The sequence below is a fragment of the Phalacrocorax carbo genome, chromosome 11 (assembly GCF_963921805.1).
Source record: "Phalacrocorax carbo chromosome 11, bPhaCar2.1, whole genome shotgun sequence".
In the NCBI taxonomy this organism is placed as follows: domain Eukaryota; kingdom Metazoa; phylum Chordata; class Aves; order Suliformes; family Phalacrocoracidae; genus Phalacrocorax; species Phalacrocorax carbo.
Genome location: NC_087523.1, coordinates 24,278,467 through 24,292,567, shown reverse-complemented (window position 1 = coordinate 24,292,567; position 14,101 = coordinate 24,278,467). Strand labels below are relative to the sequence as shown.

Below are 14,101 nucleotides of genomic sequence, written 5' to 3'. Positions count from 1 at the left end.
CTTCAGAAAGACGTGTAGGTGCAATTATGCAGCTGGATGTTCGTGAGAGGTTCTGTCCTCCTTGGCAGACAAGGACTGTCGCCGGCAGAGGGAGGAGAGGGGTCCTGACAAAGCTGCTGTACCTTGGGGGGAAGGTCCAGGAGGTGCTTTGGAGCCTGCAGACCTTTGTAGCGCAATATTCTGGGTCATGTTGGTGTTAAGGTCTCCTTTCTGGGAGCTTCCAGCCCCAAAAGCTGCGAAAGGCAGCTGTGACCCTGCCAGTGGACGTCCCCCCACCCGTTGCGGGGAGGCCGGTGGGGAGGGGGTGTGTCGGTGCCTCGCCGGTGCGAGGGGCACCCGGGGGAGGGAGGGAGGAGGTCAGCGGAGCCAGATGAGGGAAGTTCGCTCGTGCGTTTGCATGCCTGGCCCTGGTCCCACGCATGTCTCCTCTGCACCTCGTTACGGTCTCTCGGGGCCAGGTCCTGAGGGGAAGACCCCGGAGCCAGGGTGGTGCTCGCTGCGTGACACGCAGGGGCCGCAGCCCTGGCTCGCCTCGCTTGCGTGGCAAACGTGGGTGCTGTAGCCCTGCCGGGCTGCAGGGCTCGATTTAACAGTGGGCGAGGAAAGCGCACCTTTAATTCATGAGGGGTCTTTCACCATGAACAGGCACCCCTTGGCAGCGCCGGCTGGCGTCTGGGGCAAGCGCTGGCTGTTGCTAGCATCCCCCTGGGAAACCAGAGGTGCCTTTTGTGGCCCCGGCCCCGCGGCCAGCCCGGGGCCTCTCTCTAGCGCAGCGCAGGTTTGCCGGGAGGATGAGGTGCCCTTGCAGAAGCGGGTGTTGCTATAAATCTTGGACGAGGCGAGGTTTCCTGGTGGCTTCGCAGGGCAGCGGCTGCAGGACGTGGCTTTCCCTGCGAGGTGTAAAGCTGTCGTGGCACCGGGGCTGCTTTGGTGGCACCAAGGAACATCCTCACACAAAGCTGACAGTGCTAAATGTGGGTGAGTGAAAATATGACGTGTCCTTCCGAGTGCCTCTTCACGCCGGCTGCGGGATTGCCCAGCTGCCTCGGTGGTCGTGACCCGCGTCCCTGCAGATCGAAGAGGCTTGCTCTAACTCTCCTTGCGAGCGATGCTGGTACGGTTTCCATCCTGCCTCCTCCCATCCTGCCAAAACCCGGAGCTCATCTGAAGCCGCGGGAGGAGAGGAATTTCCTGGGAAGGATAAACAAGCCATTCTCGTTACCTCGCCTTTGCTGCTGCAAAGGGGGCCGCCCCACTCCCCTGCCTAGGAGCCCCTAACGACTGCTGTGCCGTTAGTGGCCATGGGCTAGTGACAGGGCAGCAGGAACACCTGGGAGAAGCCCTGGCCACTCCTCTTGCTTCCCGCCAGCCCCTTGGCATATCCAAGAGGAGGAACGGCTGCTGCTGGCACGTCTTCGTTATTAACTGCGTTGCTTTTCGGCTTCAGACCTCAATCTCTCGCCCTAAGGAAGCAACCCGCTGCCCGTGCTTCGCTCTGTGACTCGGGCAGCTGCACGCACACGAACGGCCCCTTCATTTCACGTCCTGTCAGTGGCTCAGGCCGACGAGACACCCGCGGGGGCAGATGACGTGCGGTGAAGACGCCGCGTGGGACCCTGGGGCTCGCGGGCCGTGCCAGGGTCTGCCCTTGACTCCTGCCCCGCTGCAGGGCAGGGATGGGGCGGCAGCGGGCTGGGAAGCATCGGCAGCTGTTGCAGCTGCGGTGCCTTGGGGTCACCGGCCTGAGGTTTCGGCAGCCTTGCACCCGCCTCAGGGAGACACCGGCTCTTGTACAGGCCAGGTGAGTCTTGGAGATTGCTCGTCTCCTGTAAGCTGAGGGCTCCTTGCAGCCGTGCACCGGGTGCCGAGTGGAAGAGTTTTGTCGGTCATGGCAGATATTTTTCCCGTATCCTTTCTACTAGGGAAGGATGACATGTCAGAAACGTGTTGCTTCTTGGGTAAGGACATCTGCGGGCAGAAAACTCTCCTCCCTGCCCAGGAGCACCCGCTTGCTCTGCTCGGCACCTTCCTCGGTCTGCAGACCCTTCCCACCCCTGGGGCTGCTGGCGTGTGGCTCGGGGGGCTGCGGGTCGCCGAGCCAGCCGACCCTTTGATGTTGCTGCTCTTAAGCTCCGTCAGGCGTGCGACCACGCGCCTGCGTGCGGGGAGCGCTTCCCTCCCTACCAGCGGGGTAAGGGAGTTTGGGCTCTGATGAAGACTTCCACCTTGATGTGCAGCCAGGCCCTGCGGGAGCTGCTGAGAAAATCACCTGCAGCACCGACGTCCAGAGCAGTGAAAGCCACTGCAATTATGTGAAGGGTAAAAAAAAACATTACCCTCTCCTTAGGTGATGGGTTTGGAGAAGCCTGGCTGCCTCCCCTTGGAGGAAATCCATTTCTCATTTAGAGGGAGCCTGGCAAGAGAAGCCCCTGGCAGCCTTTCTTAAGGAAAGGAGGCTTGAGATGGGGCAGGAGCATCCCGGGGAGGTCCCGCCAGCGCAGGCTCCTGCCCCCGCGTGCCCCAGGCGATCCCCCGTGGCGTGGCCTGGGCAGCACCTGTGTGCACAGGCGGAGGGTCATCTCCTAGTTGCACGCTCTAACTGGTTGTGTTCAGCTTGCAGCTAACTGGGGCGCCTCCGCTTTCGGAGACATCAGGACATTTGATTGCCCACTGGGTTTCCCCAGCAAGCATCTGCGTGGCAATTCCCTGTCCCTCCTTGGGCGATGGACTTGCATCCTCTGTGGCGAGAAGCTCTAGATGCTACAAGCCAGTGGCCACAGCAGCGCTTGTTAGATGCTGCTAGAAATAAAAAGAAACCAACGCACGGTGCAGCTGCCTGCAGGAGCCAGGCGCTGCCTTCTGCCCGCCGTGCTGCTGGAGGAGAGCGGTGCCGCGTCAGGAGCTTTGGAAACCTGGTGGGGAAACAAGTCAAGCTCAAACCCTCGTGGCCGCCCGGGTCAGCACATCCTTTCCTCGTCCTTTGCAGCGATGGTGGGATCAGGAGCCCTGCAGATGCGCCAAAGGGCGAAGGGAAGAAGCCACGCGCAAGCTCTTCGGCAGAGCTGCCGTGGGAAGGAGGAGTAAATATCGCACTGCTGCTTTGGTGGTTCAGCAGATTTCTGCACAGGTTTGTCTGCCCTCATTAGGCTGGTTTTGGGACCATCCGGTAATTAAGCACCAGAGGTGCTGGGAACCTGCTGCGCCTGTAAAGGCGTCCTGCGGGGGTGGGCGTGGGGGTACGTGCAAAGCGCGGCCGGCGCGGGGAGGGATTGCGTTACAAACCCGGGGTGTTGCGTTACCTCTCATGAGGTGAGACAGAAGAAGGCTTCGCTCCCCGTAATCGGACGAGTTCAAGCAATGCTGGCTGCTCAGTCCAAAAGAAGATGCTCAAGAAGAGCTGATAAGACGCAAATCCAATATGTGCTAATTAGGTAGAGGCACAACAAACAGCTGCAAATTTTACATTCAGTTAGCCCTCCTCACTTGGGTGTTTTCTTTTATTTTTCTCTCCTAAATTTAAATTCTCAAGGAGACTCTAGATACAGCATGGGGTAATGCAGTCCGTGTTGAAGTGCTGCATGGAGGAGCACTCATTTCTGATCCTGCCTGCCCTCCCTCTGTACCCGTGTCCCTGCTCAGCCCAGCAAAGCTCCCCCTCCGGGCTCCGGGCTGATTCCTTCCTCGCTTTTATCTTGCTGAAAATTGGAGCACAGCCCCTGAAATGGTGGCTTTGCCCCACCGAGAGCAGGGTCCAGCAGAGCCCCAGCTCTGGCTGGGCTGAGAACGCTGTGCTTGCTGTGCGGGGGGTGGAGAGGATGGGCCGGGGACCCCCGGGACTGCAGGCTGGGACCGGGGACTTTGCGTGGGCACCGCGTGCCGGGGCAGCACAGGTGACTCCCACCGCGGGACTTGCGATGCCGCTCAGGTGGACGTGGCAGGGAGCCCTGTGCGGCGGGACACCCGCCACCGTGTCCCCTGCACCCCCAGCCACCAGCCCTGCTCCCCACAGGGGCGCTTTCCTCCAGAGACGCTGCCCAACCCAGCACGAAGGTGAGCGTAGAAGGGGCCGGTCAGGGTTTAAACCTGGTAAGCAGACTCAGAGCCGCTCCTAATTGCTCCGACGGGGCAGGGAACGTGGAGGGGGATGTTTCAGGTTGTCTTTGCAAGTCCACCGAACTGCATTTTCACGTGCGTCCTCGTCTGTTGGCCAGGCGCTCCCCCTCGGTCCCCGTCCCCCTCCGTGCGAGTGCCTGACCGGTGGGATAGCTACCGGAGCCTCGATGCCTGGCTCAGCCGCCTGCTCCAGACTCTGTTCAGCACAATTAGAAGCACCGCCAGAACCTCGCCGTAACAAATCGCTTGGTTTTCTAGGTCAGCTCTGCCGGTTAGGGTGATACCAGGCACTGAAAGCTGGCAGTTTATTTCAGCTTTTGCTCAGTATGTTTTGCTCCAAAGCGACTTAAAATGCATTAGTGTCACAAGGCAGGAGCTGCGCGGGAGCCGCTCGGCAGCTCAGTCATGTCTTTCTGTCACTTGTCCTATTGTCTGGGGAAATGCTTTTAGCAGAGGCAGGCAGCTGACTTGCTTATCATATTTTCTCTCCTTTTTTTATATTTTTTTTTTGCTGAGGGCTGGGAATTGATTATAAGCGCCATCTGAGGGGGATGTGTTGCTACCAGGGTTGACAGTGGTAAATAGCGGGTGGGCCCTGCGCTCTCCCTGCCTGGCGGGGAAGGAGCTGGGAGCGGGAGCATCCGCCGGCACAGGAGCGGTGCCAGGGCTCCGACCTGCCGTGGCACGGGGGAGAGCCCGGTCTGTGCCGTGCTCACCGGCGCCCAGGCCTTTGGTTTGGCAGCGGGGAGGTGGCTGGCGTCAGCGGAGCTGGCAGGATGCTGCACAGCCGCCCCGTCGCTCCCCCTCCCCACGAGGGAGGGAGGCAGGTGGGGTCGGGGCTGGCCCTGGTGGGAGCTGGCTGCAGCTAACCCAGGCCGGCTGCCGCTTCCGAGGAGAGGCTGCGCTGGCGTTCCCGAGGTGGGCTGCCTCGGTGCCCTTCATCCCCGTGAAGCCAGCGGGTGCCCGGGGCAGAAGTTCAGTGCAAAGCAGCATTTTGGCCGGGAGCAGGGACACGGGTGTGGGTTTTCTGCGGCTCCAGCAGCGTTGCAGCTGCAGGATGCCATCAAGAGCTTTGATTTCTGGTGTTAAAATCTGAGCAGCTCCTGCAGGAGTGGTCGTGGCAGACTCCGCGTGCCCTGGGCGAGGTACTGGTGGCATCTGGCTTTCCTGTGCTGCTGCAAAGCGGGCAGAGGACACCCAGCAGCAATCCTTCCCCTTGCCAGGAGACCTGACAGCACATCCTCGGCCACCGAGGGCTTGGCCTGCATCCCGAGTCTGGCAGAAATCCCACCCAGATGCCGCAGGTGTCCTTCCCTGCGTCTTTCTGGTGAAGCTGGTGAATGGTGGTGGGCACCCAGGGACCCATTTTCCTGCCACTTTGCAGCCGCGGAGGCTGGGGCTGGGCAGTGGGCGTGCAGAGAAGCATTTCACAGCTGGTTTGGCTTTCGTGCATGTGCGTGCGCATGTGTGTTTATGGACACGCATGTGGTTTGTGTTTGTGGTACGTGCAGGGAGCAGGGCAGGGACCCGCGTCCTTTATTGAAAGCAATTATAGATGAACAAGGGCAACGAAAAAACCCTAAATAAATCACTGAAAGTAAACACTCTCCAGTTTTGGCTGCCTTGGCATGAAGATAAACGTGGAAAGCTGGTCCTGTAATAAGGCAGAGCCAAATGACACCCTCCTGTGCCGCCTCGCCAGGCCCGCTGGGCTGAGCCCTCTCACGCATCGGAGCAGCACTGGGGCTGGCTGCAAGTTAATGTCAGCACAGACCAGCAGCAGCAAAAGCCCCTGTGTCTAAGGCTACCGGGTGCTCCGGAGTCTCCTGTCCTGCGCCCAGGGTTCCCACCGGTGGAGAAGAGCTGAGGCTCGCGTGACTCAAAGCCCGTGGGAATCGGACCCCCATCACGCGGCGGCTCCAGCAAGACCCGGTCTGTGTGACGCTCCCGAGCGGTGCAGCAGGGACCCCTTCCCCTGCCAGCCTGCTGGGGGCTCAGAGGCTGCTCTGGGTAAAGCCACCAGGCCGACTGCATTTCCCAGTGCAGATCAGTTTCCAGACTGGTTTGGGGGGGGGAGCTGCAGGGGAGCGCGGCTCCCAGCAGCGCAGGAGGTGCAGGATGCCCTTCTGCGGGCGCAGGCAGGTTTGTGTTTGACAAAGCACAGTGCACCAGGAGGAAGCCTAATATTGATAGTTCCTAAAGTTGTCCTGAACCCCCAACCTTGACACTGTCTTCAAACAGGAATAGAGAAGTCCATATTTAGTTCAAATGCTTGCTTGATATTTAGAGAAAAAGGAAAATCGTGACGTTTTTGTTGCTCATCATGTGCTTAACTAAATGAAAAGTGAACATCAGTGCGTGCACATCAGTGCCGTGTTATTCAGCTCCTTCGGTTGGGTGCCGGAGGTATTTATTTTGCATCTGGTCACCTGCAGGTAAATGGGGTGCAGCCGCTGAGCTGCTTTGCCAAAGCTGCCGGAGCAGGTTTGACCCTGGCGGGGTGCTTTGCGAGCGGCAGGGCCGCAGCCAGCTCGGCTGGGAAAGGCTCGGCTGCTCCGCCGCGGTGCCGGTGCCTGTGCACTGCTCCTCTCCGGTGCTGCCGTCCCCTCCGGGCGGAGGGGTCGCCAGCCCCTGCGTCCCACTGAGCGCCGGTGACTTCTGCTCAAGGACATGGGGGTGATTCCTTTTAATCTCTTTTTCTCACTTCTCTTCCCAATTGTAGAGAAATCAACTATTCTGCATTTCAGGCCAGAAGGTGAATGTTTGGGGAAATTATGAGCATGTTATAATGCAATTAAAAAACAACCCCTGTAATTGCTGTAATTTATATATACCTACAAAATAACCAGCTGGTGTAATCAAAGCTTCTAGTGTATTTTATTTGTTTCAGCAAATCAAACAGACGGAAATGGTTCCATCTGCACCTTCTTGTGCCGTGCAAGAGTTTGCAGCAGTCAGAGGTGCCTCCTAAGGAAGCCCTGCAAAGACAGGGAGCGGCAAGGGAGGGTGCTTGCTGTTTGAGCCGTCGTTAGCACGAGTCAAACACCGCTGGCTGCTTCAGCGCCGCTGCGCTCTCAGCGTACGCTGAGGAAGGGCTGAGCGCTCAGGGGCAGGTTTTGTGCGTGTTTGTGGGTGGGGGAGGAGTGATGCTGTCCCCTGGAAAACTGGGGACGCTGCACGTGTGCTTCAAAGAGTGTCTCGCGCTCGCCTCCCTTCCCTCCCCTCCATCAACAGCCCGGGAACATTAAAGCAGATCGGCTGCAATTTCAAAGCTGCGACTTCAGTGCAGCCGAGTTGGTGATGAGGAAGATAATTAGCAAGTTAAATGTTCAATGCTTTAGTCAAATTATGTTTAATAATATTGAGCTATAAGGAAAGAGGGTGGCAGGAACTGTTAGCAGCTGGCTTTTTCATTATCGATACAGCGTTGTTGTGCAAAGCACTTTCCGCTTAATGAAGGCACCCTGGGTTTTATTTCATTTTTCAAGCCTGTTCCTGTGCTCTGCCTCACCCGCCGTCGGCTAGCAATTTGCAGGATTGCAAACAAGCTCGGAGTATTTTAGGAGCCAGTAGTTTCTCAGGAATGAATGCTTTGCCTGTGCTTCATGACTATGATTCAAGTTCTCTTGGCTAACTAGCCCCCAAATTATCTGTGCATGCAGAGAAAGGCCATGTTTATGCGTCTGCTGGAGTCTTGATGAAAGCCTCGGACTGCAGTTTCTAGCCGAGGATGAATAAAACACTGCAGGGATCATCTTCCAGCCCTGAAGTTTAAAATATTAATAGGATATCATTTTCCTGACAAACGTTGCAACAGGTAGCAAGCACTTTGTCATAAAACATTTCCTTTTAGTGGTCTGCGTATTTTAATGGAAATGCAGTGTCACTTAAATTATTGATATCCAAAAAAATATGGGTCCACTGCGTGTCCACAGATATTGAAATCTTTCCAAACGGGCTCTTTCTCTGCGCTCCGCTGGGCTGCGTTCTGCTCCATGAGTACTGCCGCCCGCGGGCCGAACCGGACCACGTTCCCTGGGCATCCCCGCGCCGCCCGGGTCGCCATCCGCCGGCGGCAATCCGCTCCCACGAGAGAAAGGCGGCTGGTGGCGGGGACCACAGCCTTCTCCAGGCGGCCTTTTCTCCCTGGTACCCACAGAGGATGAGGAGGGGAGAGCAGGGGTGGGAAATAGCAGCGATTCATTCAGAGCGGGCAGGCTTCCTGGCTGGCCATTGAAGCAGAGCAGCTCTTTATACTCTTACGAAAAGCTGGGACGTGGTGGGAGGGAGCGGCCGAACTTGGCCAGGTTTTGGCAGCGGTGGGCAGCCTGGCAGGGGCTGGGGAGGGTTTCGCCCCCGCTGCTTGGCAGAGGCTGTCAATCACTGGCTGCCTGTGTGCGGCGAGCTGCCCCGTGGCTTGAGATGCTCCTGTGGCTTGAGGTGCCCCGTGGCTTGAGCTGCCTCCATGGATTGAGATGCCCCCGTGGCTTGAGGTGCCCCGTGGCTTGAGCTGCCTCCATGGATTGAGGTGCCCCCGTGGCTTGAGGTGCCCCGTGGCTTGAGCTGCCTCCATGGATTGAGGTGTCCCCGTGGCTTGAGCTGCCTCCATGGATTGAGGTGCCCCCGTGGCTTGAGGTGTCCCCATGGCTTGAGCTGCCTCCATGGATTGAGGTGCCCCCGTGGCTTGAGGTGTCCCCGTGGCTTGAGGTGCCCCCATGGATTGAGCTGGCTCCATGGCTTGAGGTGCCCCCATGGACTGAGCTGGCTCCATGGCTTGAGGTGCCCCCATGGATTGAGCTGGCTCCATGGCTTGAGGTGCCCCCATGGATTGAGCTGTCCCCATGGCTTGAGGTGCTCCCGTGGGTTGAGCTGCCCCCGTGGCTCCATCTGGAGCTGTCATGTTGCTCTCCCTGCCTGTACCTGTGTTGCTTCAGCCGAGGTGCTTTGCGAAGGAGAGAAATCCCTCTCTGATGCTTCAGCAGGATCTTGTTTGGCCTCCTTACAATGTGCGAAACAAAACTGATTATGAAAATAGCTGTGTTGGCTTCTTTCCTAGTAGAAACGTGGAGAGCAGCATGTTTAGTCTCTCCCACCTTGTCAGAGGGTTCAGCAGCAGCAAGCGGTTTGAGAACATTTTTGAGAAACTTAGATACTCCTGATGTCTTTCTGGCTGCCTGTAAAGTTTTCCAGGCAACGCAGGAGAAACCCAGCTTTGCTGCAGGAACACAGCCCACCCCAGCTTCTCAAACCATCTCCGAAAGGAGCCGCAGAGAGCAGACACCCACGCTGTCCCCTCCGGCTGGTGACCTCCCCGGGGCCACCGCAGTGCCAAGCCTGGTGGCTCCCGTGTCTGGGGCCAAGCACTTGCACAACCCACCAGCACGGGCAGGAGCTGCCCAGAAGCCCAAGAGCCTTTGCCCAAAGTTACTCGGGTTGTTCCTCCCTCGGGCAGCGTGTTGGGTGGCAAATGGCCTCGGTTGCTAATGGGGGACTGAGGACAGCTTTACTGATCTTTCCGTTTTTTTTTTCTCTTTCTCCTCTCCCATTCCTGGGCTCGCAGCAAACCCTGGAGACGAATCTCACCAACCTGGTTAAACGCAACAGTGAACTGGAAAACCAGATGGCGAAGCTGATACAGATCTGCCAGCAAGTGGAGGTCGGTGAGAGCAATCGGGAGACCGGGGCGGGGATGGGAAGGGTGCGCTGGGAAGCTCCCAGCTCGAGCGACGGGGTGCATGGGGTTGCTCCTGTGTCCTTTGCCCGGGGGCTGCCCTGGGAGCAGGGGTGAGCGTGTGGTGGGAAGCATCACGGACACCACGGGGCTAGTGGGAGGCTTTGCTGAGGCTGGGTAGTTCGGGGAGTTTAGTGCCAAATGATGGAGGACGTGGGGATGGTTCCCAGGGCCGTGTAGGGTCTGAAGGAGAGAGTGGCGTGACTGGGAGCCACCGGGAAGAGACGCAGGCTGCTGGGCTGGCTCAGGAGGGGAGGACCGGCTGGCTGCTCTGTGCACGGGAGCGGAGGGTGCTTTGGGCTGAAACCCAGGTGACACCGAGCGCGCAAACGCAGCTGAGCTCTCAGAGAGGGGGGAAGCGGGGTCACCCCTCTCGTAGCTGCCTTCTGCGATCAGGGGCAGTTTTGCCAGCAGCTCCTATTTCCTTTGGTGCCCAGGTGGGATCTGCTGGGGCTGAGTACTGAAAAACCTCATCTGAGAGTTTGCTGTGGATGCTCAGCGTGCTACAGCCTGCACCCTGCCTTCAAAAGCTGGGGCATCTCCAGCTGCGCTCCCGGAAACAACAAATCCTTTTGACCATGCTTCAAATTCCCTGTGAAACTCTGGGCGAGTTACACCTCCTCTTTCTTGTCTGGGGGTGCTGTTAAAGTAGTTAATATTTGCAGAGCACGTGAATATCGAAGTGACGAGCACTCGGGGAAGGCCTGGAAGGACGCGGCTGGTCGCGCCTGCAGGGCGGCGGCGGAGCAGCCACGGCCGGGGCAGCCTCACGTAGCAGGGGCCGCCCCGGAGCAGGACCAGCCGTCCTCACGGCCAGCCTGGGAAGGGAGTCGTGGTCACGTAACTGCAGCGTGCGTTCAATCGGCAGCACCAAAACTGCAGCTCCCCAGGCAGGTTGGAAGCTGTCGCAGGGGCCCTTCTCAGCTCCAGGGTGCTTGTGCTGCGTTAATTATATTTTAACCATTTCCTCGTGGGAAGGAGAGGGTGGAACCCCACCATGCTGGGGTGGGTTGAGCAAAAGTCATTCCCACAGCCTTACGGAGAGGAGGGAAGCGACGGGTGTCTGCAGGTGCTGGCAAAGCAGCAATATAAAATCCCTACAGCTGCTTCCAAGTGTTTAATGGGTGGGCCGTGCTCTCACCTGGGACGTGTTTGGCTGTAGCAGATCCCTGCCCCAGGAGTGAAGCCGAGCAGCTCAAGTCAGCCTGGAGGTCAGAGGGGGCCGGAGGCACAGGCAGCGGTACTGGGAATGCCTGGGTGCGCTGTGGGTGAGGCGGTCCTCCCCTCTGCAGGGCTGGGGCGGGTGCTTCCCAGCGCAGCCTGGGGCGCAGGAGCTGTCGTTCCCTGCACTGATGCTCCCCGGGGCTGGTGCATCCACCACCGGGGAGCTGGGGCTGCGCCGCGTTTGCAGGCAAGTCTTTCGTGCTGGAGAAGGACGTGCCTACATCTTCCGCAGGGCTGCTAATGAGGACTGCTCTTCCCACGGGAATAAAGTGGGGTCAGGTGTGATTTGGGGAAGCGCTTTGGGGTAGGGTCCTTTGTGTGGTGCGGCACCCAGAGCAACGAGGCTGAGCCTGCTGGTGAAATCAAGGCTCATTTGTGTCTCTTTCCTCCTAAGCACTTTGGCAAGCCTTGCTTCCCTTTAGCACAAGAGTGCTTTTTCTGACCTTTACTCTAAAAAGAGGGCTTCCAGGCATTGCCTCCAGCCGCTGTATTCCCATTTTGCTGTGTAATTTGCTGCTAGCCGGGGCAAAAAACCCTGGGAAAGCCTCTCATCCTGCTCTTTCCTGAGCCACTCAAACGCCCTGTGCCGTGAACGTGGAAGCGCAGGGTCCCAGACCAGGACTGGAAGGGATCATCCCCCGTGGGCGCCTGTCCTGAGGCGCATCGTGGCGACGCCTGTCCCGCCCGGTCCTGATGGAGATGCTGCCTCTTCCCGTGGCATCTGCTGCCTTGTGCTCCGCCGTGCCACCAAGTTTCACTGTTGGGTTTTTTTTTTCACAGCACAGTTCCCAGCTGCTCTACAGTCCAGGCTGTCCCCTCGCTGCCCGTGCTTTCTTGGAGATGCAGTGCTCTGAACCGGCGCGGTTCCCCAGCCGGAGCAACGCTCTGCTCTTCCTCCAGTGCTCTGAGGAGAGAGGAAAGGGTTATTTTGGCTGTCTCTGGGCTATTATCCCATTTCTGTGTCCCAGGGCGGTGGCGGCAGTTTCCACGTCCGTGTCCCCCATGTAGCGTGCGAGCCGACCCGCCTCCGACCCGCTCCGCAGGCTGCTGCCTGGCTGCCGTTCCTCGGGACGGTGCAGTGCCCCGTGCTGGTCCCCGCTGAACCTCACCCTGCTCGTTAAAGCTGTTTTCCTCATCTCTCTAATTGATTCCCGGTTCAGGGCTGGCCTCGCCCTGTGGCAGCGTAGGTGGAGTGGCTTGTCCCCAGCCCCTCGGTTCAGGCGGGGACGGTGCCTCCGTCCTTGCTCCGACAGCAGCTTCCCCTTGCAGGGCGAGGCTGATTCCGGCCTTTCTGCCCGTTTGCAGCGGCTGCTCTTCTTCCCGGCTTTACTTCCTCCTCCCAAACACGTGCACTCTGCCTCCCTGCATCCTTCCCGCCATCGGCGGCGGCGATTGCAATCTCTCCTGCCTGAGCCCTGCTGTCTGCAGCAGAATGGCAACGGTCAGGCTTAAGCCAGTAGCAAGTGGGAAAGGCTTTGTAGAGGGGATTACAGAAAGCAGCGGCGGAAGAGAGGATACCGCCTTTAATCCCGCTGAAGAAAGGGACTCAGCTGACCTTGCTGCTTTGACCACTTCATCTATAAAACTCTTTGTGTTCCTGGTGTGCGATGAGGCGTCTTTTGTTTGCGTCGCCAAGGGAAGCGCTTGTGCGAGCTGTGCGCGGGAGAGCCTGCGCCAGCAGACTGACGCTGCCTCTTGGCTGCGGCGCCGGAGTCAGGGGTTCGTAAGCGATGCACTCCCGTGCAAAACATTTGAGAGGAAAAAGGCGGTTGATCCCTTACTGTTGTTTCAAAGCGCACCTACCAATTAATAGCAAATTAATTTGCAGGTTTGTTTACTGAAGTGATACCTGAAGAGAGGCTGTTGCAATTAGTTTCTTAATAGGCTATTGATTTGTTGTTGTTGTTGTTGTTCCTAAATTAAGCAGTGGTTCCTTGAACCAACACCTTTCCAGAGAATAAAACCACTAGGCTGCTGCAGGGGTCGCTGGTGTGGACTCGTGCCTGAGCAAACACGGCGGCTATTTGGTTCACCCTCGGCCGCCCCAGCCCTTGCTGGGGCAGTGCAAGCCCTGCGGCTTCTCGCGCAACTTCCCCGAGCTGCCTCGTGGGCCAGGCAGCTGCCGGGGATGCTGCGTGTGCCGCCTGGAGCCGTTTGCCCCGAGCGAAGCACGCGGGGATGTGTTTGCGCAGGGAGCTGCGGCTTGTTCTTCACTGCCTGCAGCTCAGAGCGCAACGGGTGCTCTCGGGAAGGAGCTCCCTAACCCCCGCGTTTCCTGCGGGCAGCAACAGCGGTTTGTTCTTTGCTCAATAAATAAGGTCCTTGTTGCTGTCCTGCCGATGTGGAGAGAGGAGAGGGGTGCCAGCATTGCTGCGTGCGCCACCAGCAGCCGCAGCCCCCCGTCAGGTGCGGCTCAGTGTGCCAGGAGGAAGGAGCCGAGACCCGCTCTGAGTTTCCACGCTGAAATACGAAGAATCAGACCTGGGTTTTGCAGCGCTGCTGGCCTTCCCGAGCGTGGCGGTGCCCATGCTCCCCGTCACTCGCTTTGTCCTGCTTCTCCCTCTGCCAGCGCGTCGTGGTGGAGAGAGGGATTTTTGGCCGTGCAGTAGGGATGTCGGAGGTGTCTCCTGGGCTGCTTCTTCCCCCAGGGCTAGGTGGGTTTGGAGCGAGTATGGTACAGTAGATGGCAAATGGGTGTCTTGCAGGCAGAGAAGGAGCTAGAAAGTCCTTGCAGAGCTGTGGTGACAGTCATCAGCACTCGCTGCTCTTATGGGTCATGCTTTGACTCCAGGAACCCACCAGGGATCGAGGTGGGATGCATCCGGATGTGCCAGCATGATGGGAAGTCTTTCCAAACCTCCTCCTCCTCTGAATCCAGCTCCAGCATCTTAATGAACTGACCTATGAGGAATCGCAAGCTATTTGGTATTTTGTTCTGATTCTGGAAGTTTCAGACCTCTAGGCTGTCATTTTCTACATAGTTTAGGAGTTTTCAGCTTTGTCAGTCCTTCTGCTTAAAATAACAGTTGAAAT

The 14,101-nt window shown here is 58.4% G+C and overlaps 1 protein-coding gene across 1 annotated transcript in view; it reads left to right on the top strand.

Moving 5' to 3' along the window:
- The window catches only part of MID2 (midline 2), a 115,730-nt gene that overhangs the window by 67,934 nt on the left and 33,695 nt on the right, over positions 1-14,101 (top strand). The window contains exon 3 of the mRNA XM_064463537.1: positions 9,674-9,769. Coding sequence (XP_064319607.1) covers positions 9,674-9,769 — 96 coding nt within the window. The remainder of the gene's footprint in view (positions 1-9,673; positions 9,770-14,101) is intronic.